The following is a 9,563-nucleotide window of genomic DNA, read 5'->3' as shown; positions in this document are numbered from 1 at the left end:
GGGGTATTTTTGTACAATTGATATTTTAAGTTTAACCATATTTTTAATTATATATTTTAATTAAAAGCAAACATTTAATCTATTTCAGACTTTAATTTGAAATTATGCTGACATTTTTTAACATATTTGAAATTGTTAACATATTTAAAAATAAATTTTTAAATTATTCGAAATCTATTTTAAATAATATTTTGGGGTATTTTTGTAACTTTGATATTTTAATTTTAACCATATTTTCAATATATATATATATTTTAATTAAAAACAAACAATTTATCTATTTCAGAAGTTTTTTAATTATGTTTTCAAAATATCTTTTTATTTGAAGAAATATATTCAGGGTATTATTTTTGTAACTATTGATTTAATTTTAATTATACGTATATTTTAAATTAAATTAGAAACTAATTTTTTCAGATTTTTTTGTTATTTTGTTTTTGTTTTTTTATGCAAGAACGTGATCATCACTAACAGATGGTGACGGGTTGAAGTAGTTATTGATGATTATTGATCATAATCGGATAATTGTTATTAGGAAGGGGAGGTCAGGGCAGGAGATGGCACATGGGGTTTGTTGCCATGGTGATAACCGGAGTGATTTATCCCCTTATTATCGGGCCCTATGCATTCAATAATTTATTCATTCACAGATTCACTTTGTTCATGCTCCTCTTTCTCTTTCCCTCCCCTTTTCACTTCCGCCCTTCATCCTCTGTTCTCCTTCCTTTTTGCCTCCCTCTTTTCTCCTTCTTCTGGCTTTTTTTCTCCATCCATCTCTTCCTCTGTCTTTCAGGTCAGCGAGAGCCAGCAGCAGCAGCAGCAGCAGCAGCAGCAGCAGCAGCTCGGTGTGAAGAGCAGATCCTCCCTCTGCATTCTCCTCTCCTCCGACTCTGCGATGCTCTCCTCACTTCCATATGTTGGAAAACACACTCGTCTTATTTTAGCAACACTGCCTTCCTCCTCCTCCTCCTCTTCCTCCTTCTCTCCTGCCCTCCTCTCTTTCTGAGTTTTTTGGCTTTTTTTTTTTTGTCAAACACGCTGGAAGATGAAGCGTGGGTCGAGTGTGCTGCAGCCTCCCTCGGATGCAGCCAAACGCCGCTCACACCCCGCCAGCACGCACTCCAAGACGCGCACCAGCGACGCCGCTCGCTCCCACAGTGAGAGCACGCCGGGCACATGCGCCGCTGGTTCGAGTCCGTTCCCGGCGGCCACCTCTCTGTTCAGCCCTGATGTCAGCACCAAGATGGCGTCTGACCTCCTCATCAGGCTGTCAGGTAGCACACACACTTTGAAGATGACACTGAAGTTCAAACCAGCAAAAAAAATGTCTTAACCTTTGGAGTTTATGAATATGGAGACAGTTTAAACCCTGAAAACAAATTTTTATCCTAACATCTAACAAAAACAACTTGTTTGTAGGAACATTTGTAGTTTCAACAAGTAACGATAATTGCACAAAAAGTGAAAAAACAGTTAAGGTGAGGATCTTCATTACCCAATCAACGAGAACCAAATATTTACAGGATTTCAAATGGGATGGCTCTGGACTGGACATCAAACCTGGAACCACCCAGCCAGCGAGGTCAAGTGGGCCCCGTATGGTTCAAATGTGGGCAGAAAATGTGGGAGTTTGCCCACATTGGCTTAAGTGGGCACTCAGTGGGTAGGCTCGCTATGCTAGCCAGCCGCACAGGCTGGCTTGCTAGCTTGATACACCAGAGCTTGCTATCTCAATACAGTGGAACTCGCTAGCTCGATACAGCAGAGCTCGATACAGTGGGAGTTGCAACAACAGGGGTCGCTAGCTTGCTATCGCGGACTTTGCTAGCTCGCTACAGCGGATCTCGCTATTTCTCTACAGCAGAGCTTCGCTACAGTGGAGCTTGCTAACTTGATAGACTGGACCTTGCTAGCTCGCGACAGCAGAGCTCACTAGCTTGCTACAGCGAACTTCACTATCTCGCTACAGCAGAGTTCGATTCAGCAGAACTTGCTAGCTCCATATTGCGGAGCTAGCTACAGCAGAGCTCACTAGCTTGATACAGCGGAATTTGCTATCTCACTACAACAGAGTTTGCTACACCAGAGCTAGCTAGCGCCGTATAGCAGAGCTCGCTACAGCGGACCTCGCTAGCTCGCTACAGTGGAGGTCGCTAACATGCTACGCTGTCCACTAGTAGGCCGACCAACATAGAGAGCCAACCCACTGAGTGCCCACCTAAGCTAATGTGGGCGAACACAGGTGGGGCCACTTCGGAAACTCCGGACAAACCAAATTGGGGCCCACATTTTCTGCCTACTTTTAAACGATATGGGCCCCACTTGGCCTTACTGGCTGGTCAAAATGACTGACTTTTGGCTCCAGCCAAATTAAGTCAATTCAGACGCCATTTTTTCTTTAATATGAGTGCCTTCATCTTGGAACCAGACGATGTCAGAAAGCAGTGATTGGCTCGAGTCAGTCTGAGTTTTTTATGGCAGCCGCTCTAACCAATCAGGAGTGAGCTTCTTAGAAGGCCACACCCCTACCACTTGAATGCGGGGCACCGAAAATCTGTCAAATGTTTTTAAACATTTGACAGCAGGCTCCACCTACTTTTACAGAGGCATCTGATTGGCCAGTTTATAACTTGAATAACGTGAACTACAGATTGCTCAATAGAAGGCCATAGGATTTGGGCTTCTTGGGGAAGGAGTCACTCAGTCCGGTTCTCCTATACAGTCAGAGTATGAAGGCTTTGAGAGGACTAAACCGATCACTCGCCTGAACTGCATTCTTCTCAATGGGGTGGAGCTGATTCTCATCTGTAGGTCTGGATTTAGGGATCAGACTTGATCCTATCTTAGATAATGCAGCATCGATTTATCAAATCAAGAGTTTTTTTCTTTTCAAAGATGGTTTCTTTGGGCAAAAAATAGCACACCTACTGTATATCTTATTAATGTAATTTTGAAAATGACAGTCGAACCTTTAGCTCATGAAAACAGGAGTTTTTGAAAGTTTGACAAATAAAATACTATGTAATTGAGTATTTGGATTAGAAATTGTGGATTGAGATGAAGCGCTCTCAGCTGCTTCATAGAAAAGTGAGTTGCCCACCCTTTGTCTGAAGGAAAACCCAGCCCTCCTGTGGAGAAGCTGTTGGACCGGCTTCACAACGTGTGACTCTCGGGGGAAGTAGCTCTGCGTTTAAAAACAGGAGTGATGGTTTCTTTTAGTAAAAGGCGGATTGGAAGATCTGATCCAACCACATTGGAATCACAAGCTCTCTGCTAAAATCTGTTTGGAGAAATAGGTCTGAAATACAGCAGAGCCACAGACTGTTGGAGAACTATGGAAATGTGGACCTTTGCTGGGGGACCAATGGAGTTGGACTAAGTGGCTCACACAGATTCAGTGGACTGGAGGAGGTTTTTGACTGTATCCAGTGGAAGATCAATGAGGACGTGTTTGTGGAGAAAAGAATTCTTGAGCTGAAATGACGTCACAAACAGCAAAGGCTGGTAGCATTCTTTACAGTGTGTATATACTGTGTATGTAAAACATTCTTTAAAGTATATGTTTAAAAGATGTTTGAAAGTATATGTGGAAAAACATTCTTTACTGTACATGTAGGGAAATTCTTTTACAAGATGTGTGGTTAAGATTCTTCAATGTAAGAATAAAAACATTCTTTACAGAACATATTTGAAAGATTTTTTACATAATGTTTGACAAACATTCTTTATAGTATATGTAAAAAACATTTTTTTCATATACTATATTGTATTTGTACATATAGTACATATACACTACATATACATACATGTCATTGCATATTTAAAAAGGTTTTATTACAGTATATCTTCAAAAGATACTTCACAGTGTATGTGGTAAAGATCTTTTACAGTTTATCCTGTAAAGATTGTTAAAAGTGTACGTTGTAAAGATTTTTGCGGTGTATTTGGTAATGATTCTTTACAGTATATTTGGTAAAAATACTTTACAGTTTTATTTGGTAAAAATTCTTTACAGTTTAATGCGGTAAAGATTCTTTACAGTATATGTAGTAATAATTCTTTACAGAATAAGCTGTAAAAATTCTTTACAGTATATGTGGTAAAAATTATTTACTTTGTATCCGGTAAGTATTTTTTTACAATTTATGTGGTATAGAGTTTTTATTGTGTATTTGGTAAAGATTCTTTACAGTATATGTAGTAATGATTCTTTACAGAATAAGCTGTAAAAATTCTTTACAGTATATGTGGTAAAAATTATTTACTTTGTATCCGGTAAGTATTTTTTACAATTTATGCAGTAAAGAGTTTTTATAGTGTATGTGGTAAAGATATTTTACAGCTTATGTTGCAAATGTGTTTTTACAGTGTATGCGATAAAGATTCTTTACGATATGTCTTGTAAAGAATCTTCAACTCCTAAACAGATGCTTTAGACTTCCAGACATGTGATTATTTCTGCTTGTTTTGTAAATGTTGTTGATCAAATGAAGTTTTTGACATAAAAAGCAACATTTTTACAACCTGTAACGTGATCAAAGAAAATCCTTAGTTTCTTTTCCTTCGATTTCATTATTATCAGTCACGGTTAAACAAACACAAATTGTTTTGTGAAGACAGAAATGCTGCGACAGCTGTTTCACTGACAGATGTGAGCTTTTACTTTATTGTTCCTTCATTTATTGAATCAGTAGAAAATCTCATTTGTTTTTCATTTGAATTTGAAAGCATAAACTTAATTATCCTCAAGTACGAACAAAACCATCAGGAGATGAACATGGACCGTTTTCTTTCTCCAGAAGCCACCCAGAAAACTCACATGCTTCCTGGGAGTGTGGAGGATCCAGGGCAGCAGGAAGAACCGGGCGTGGCCTTGTCGCCAGACGGGCCCGGCGCGAGTCCAGAACCGCCATCCCTCACTCATACTCCTGACAGCAGCACAGCAGCCGACACGCTGGCTTCAGATCTGCTCAGGAAGTTAGCAGGTACACACTCACTTTCTAATAAAATTTCTGCATTCAAAATAAGAGTCCCTGAAGTGTTTACGTAACCCTGACCCCACTCACTACCTTCTGCCGATTGTCAAACTAATTGTCAAACTAAATAAAAGTGCTTTTTCCCGCCTCCTTCAGAGCGCCAGGAAGTGAGCAGCCATGTGTTACGGGTCAAAGAGGAAGAGGAGCCCATGGACATTGACACTATGGCTCAAAACCAACAAATCAAAGAGGACATTCCTCATTCTACGCTAAGGATGGAATGCCAGCATCTCTTCACCGTTAAAACCGAGGAGCACGGTCTCCATGGGAACAGACTGGCTGACCCGTGCCTCCTCGGATCTAGAATGTCAGACCAGTACTTCCTCGGACTCCAAACAGAGGACAGGCTTTGCGGTGGAAGCTTCCAGACTGCTTCAAAGTCTCACCCCGACGCCCCGAAGGCTAACAAGTGTCATTTACGAATGAAAGTGGAGGATTGTACCGTCTTCGGAGCCAGAATGGATTCCCACCTTCTGCCTGGAGCCGGCATGGAGGACCAGCTGTCTGTAAAAGCAACAGTTGCAGAGAGGCCTGTATCAGGTCCAAAGACCAGCAACAAGTTCCTGCCCGCAGCCAAGATGGCCGCCCAGCTTTTCCCTGTGGCTCCAACGGACGAGCAGCTATTCTTCGGAGCCAAGATGGAGGACCAATGCCTCCGAGCCGTCCTGTGGCAGGACATGTCGGTCAACCTGGCCTCCACGCTGCTGCATCAGCTCTCAGGTCAGTACGTCCAGGTTGATCTACGACTCATTGGCGTCCGTGGTGCAGTGGTAGGGCGGTCAACCTCTGATCAGAAGATTGCATGTTTGATTCCTGCCTTGCCCATGTGCTGAAGTGTCCTTGGGAAGGACACTGAACCCCACATTGCCTCTGGTGGAAGGTTGGCGCTTGTGTTTGGCAGCAGATATACAATGGCTATACAAGTATACGCCATTTACCAATACCCGGGACTGTCCGCTTTGGTTGGCAGCTGTGAAAGCTCTCCTGAACTCTGGACAAGTGATTCTGGTCTGCCTACACATTCTCACTCCCAACTCGTCAATTATGAATATGGACGAACGGTTCGGGCCCTTTTTGACATTTTGGGTGCACCCAACGCGTCGTTTTTTGACATGTTGGTTGTTCCCATTAAATCACAGGTCCCTAACCCTCAGGATACTGTACCAGACGCGGTGATGGACGCAAAACTGGTACCAAGTTAGGGTCAGGGCACCGGTTTGGTACAGAGATTTGGGAACCCCTGATTAGCATCTGTGGCCTGGTACCAAGCGGCCCTCAGACCAGTACCAGTTCGCGGCCCAGAGGCTTGGGATCCCTAATATAATGGGAACAGCCAGTAAATCAAGAAAAGACAAGATGAGGACACCCAAAAAGTGACGCAAAGAGAGCCAGAACCACACTTCCATATGACGAGATGGGAGCGAGAATGAGTTGGCTCTGCATGAAGACGAGGGTCTCTGATAATTTCAGTGGGAAGGTTTCATGGACTGGTATTGACTCAATGGTTATAAACTATTGTCAGGATTTTGGGTAAAGCAGCAATCTTGGCCCTGCGACAGACTGGCGACCTGTCCATGGTGTATTCTGTCTTCGCCCAGAAGTGGCCGGGTTAGGCTCCGGCAGCCCCATGACCGTGAAAGGGACAAACGGATGAGAAGATGAATGAGCCATCTGATAAAAACGAGTCACGAAAAAGTTGGTAAATGTTGGTAGCATTGACTGTATCGGAGACTTAGAAAGTGAGTGAGTGCGACATCACCCATAGAATGTGCTTAACCTGCAACTCCAATGAAATTAAGTAATTTCAGTCGCGATACGGACGCCGCCATGTTGGAGCCAGACATCGTCAGTAATGCCTCAGTTCCAAATGCCCTTATGGTTGGATACGGGTTGTCCAATGGGTAAACCTGTATGGGGCACGCAGGTAGTCTCCACGAACTATCAAGGTCATTAGTGTTACTTTATGATACACTTGCGCTGACTTCCCTTGAGGTGGTTCCATGAGCTTTAAGGGAACTGTAGGACAAACGAGGTCTTCACGACCCTCTACGGACCTGGACAACCCAAAAACCGTACAGGTCAACCCTCGTAAGGCCTAAGCAGTGATTGGTTTGAAATCCGTCAATCAAAAGTTTCAAAGGTTGGAAGTGGCGCTTCCTACTTTTCTTGGGCATCTGATTAGCCGGTTCATAACTTAATTCTTGCTCTGACTAGCAGATCAATAATTGTTTTTCTGACCAATAGAATGACTGAGTAAAAGCTGTTTAGAAGTTTGTAATAGTTATAAAAGTCTCTGGGATTTTGCCTTCTTGGATCCAGCAGATACTTCCTGTTTGAGGTCACTCACTCCAGTTATCATATACAGTCAGTGTTAGGTAGTGAGTAAGGGATAGTAAGTTTTTTTTTTTTTTGTGGAGACGCCCAAAGCAAACAAGATGAAGGTGTGGCAATCATCCGATAGAAATATACATTTTTTCATCATTCTTATAACTCTCTTAGAAGTACCTTTTCATTTTTAATATCATCTATCAGTACATTTAATCTTTTTATAATCTAATTTGATTTTTTTAAAGAATTTTTGAGCATTTCTTCTCTTAATTTTCCTTCAGCTACTCAACATTTTAGTCACTGTTTGAGGTTTTTTACATTTCGGTAGATATTTTTACATTTCATTCTGTGATTTAAATGACCTTTTCATTGAGAGTTAAGAAGAATCAGTGAATGTTTCATTAACCTTCTAGAGCTAATTGTTGCCTCATTTACCATAAAACTTAAAATTAAATGTTATTCTGTTTCCTGGAATTCCTGGAAGAGCTTGAAAGTGGAATCATCAAACAAAATAAATTAAAGATAAAGTGTCCAACGCAACATCTGATTAAGTTGTGTGTTTTACATCCAGTTTATGCTTAATCCGATTAATTGACTAATCCATAAGATAATCGTTGATTAGTCGACTTTAGTTGTTTGTGGCAGCACTACTTTGGATAGCCATCCATATCCAATAGCTCGGGGGTGTATAAAAAGCGGGCTGTTCTGTACGCCGTCAACATCATGACCACGCCAACGATTTTCAAAAAAATTGGGCGGCTGAATTAAATCTAGAAAATTTTGCCGATATGTCCTCATGGCGGAATTTCAAAAACTTTAAAATGGTAACTTTTTAACACAATTACGAACTATATATAGCATTACCTACGATAATGCTAGTGTAAATACTGTCAGCTGAATTTGGCCACTGAAGATGCTAGTGCTGATAGTTGAAGATGCTGAAATTAATAGCTAAAAACGCTGAAGCTGATAGCCAGCTAAAATATTAGCTAATTGCCAAATTAGCCTAAAAAACAAACTTAGGTTAGCCAAAACAGCTAGCTGAAAATAATAGCTAAACTTAAAAATATACTAACTGAAAAAAGCCTAAATTAGCCAAAAACAGCTAGCATGTAGCTGAAATATTAGCTAAACTCGAAAAATATCATAAGAAATCTTAATAAATGCCAAAATAGTCCAAAAGTTTTTACATTTTAATACTGTAACTTTTTAACATAATTATGAATAATAAAAAGGCAGGAATTTTATTCCAGAATAAATCAATTTAAACCTTAAATAACTTTCAATATTTTACTCTCTGAAAAAATATATTTTATCAAAAATATACAAGTTAGAAATGAGCTCTAGATAACATCTGGTCATTAATAACAATAAAATAAAATGATCTGGAGGGCCGGATAGAGTTACCTGGAGGGCCGGATCCGGCCCCCGGGCCTTGACTTTGACACATGTGCTGTAGAGGAAGTGACTTCAGCTTCACAACAGCTGCAAAGAAATCCTGAAGTTTCTTTTGTCTCAAAGATGCAGATCTGAAGCCTCGAGAAATTCAAAGATTGTAAAGTTTATGATCCAGCTGCTGCGTTGAGCTGCTTTAGGTTTGCAGATGTCTCTAATAAAGTGGAGCTTTCATAATTATCCTGCGACAGATCAAATCAACACCAAACAACTTCATGAGTTCATTTTATTGCTTTTTTTTAAACGATTTAAATGATTTTCTGTTGTTTTCCTGCAGAGAGAGCCGGTAAGTCCAGCAGCCAGCAGGTGGACAGGATGACTCCGCCCACTAGAAACAGGTAGAAGCGTCTTTCCTGCCATCAATCGGCGCTCTCCTGCGGACTTGTGGACCTCGGCCTGTTTGATGATGCCTTTGTTTCCCTCTCTGCAGTGCTGCTCTGAAGGTGGACATGGAGTCCTCCCACCCTCTCAAACCTTTGAACTCCCAGGAATCTCCACCTGGTAAAAACGCTGCTCTCACTCCTGCTTCTTTGTGGCCGCACACTTATGCGTTTCACCGGCTAGACGTTTCTCTGTTCTGTTCAATGGTTTCTACGTTTTCATGGGTCTACGATACCTTGATCCACCAGTTATTCTCAACTCAAGTTGATATGAACTCCCCATACAGACGATCTAAACTGTTCATTAAGTCATTTTTATTCAACATACATGTTTTATGTGCTATTATAATAAATTGGAAACATT

The 9,563-nt window shown here is 41.1% G+C and overlaps 1 protein-coding gene across 1 annotated transcript; it reads left to right on the top strand.

Moving 5' to 3' along the window:
• Positions 1-343: 343 nt before the first annotated feature.
• LOC112140176 (zinc finger protein 827) lies at positions 344-9,157 on the top strand (the record flags this gene model as incomplete). The annotated part of the gene is given in 4 exon segments (XM_024263061.2): positions 344-1,274; positions 4,800-4,985; positions 5,133-5,756; positions 9,097-9,157. Coding segments are annotated over 4 exon segments (1,100 nt in total), but the record flags the coding sequence as incomplete, so codon positions are not given.
• Between the last annotated feature and the right edge of the window lie 406 nt (positions 9,158-9,563).

The sequence above is a fragment of the Oryzias melastigma genome, unplaced genomic scaffold, assembly GCF_002922805.2.
Source record: "Oryzias melastigma strain HK-1 unplaced genomic scaffold, ASM292280v2 sc00602, whole genome shotgun sequence".
NCBI lineage: Eukaryota > Metazoa > Chordata > Actinopteri > Beloniformes > Adrianichthyidae > Oryzias > Oryzias melastigma.
The sequence above is the reverse complement of the archived record's forward strand: the minus strand, read 5'-3'. Positions and strand labels throughout refer to the sequence as shown.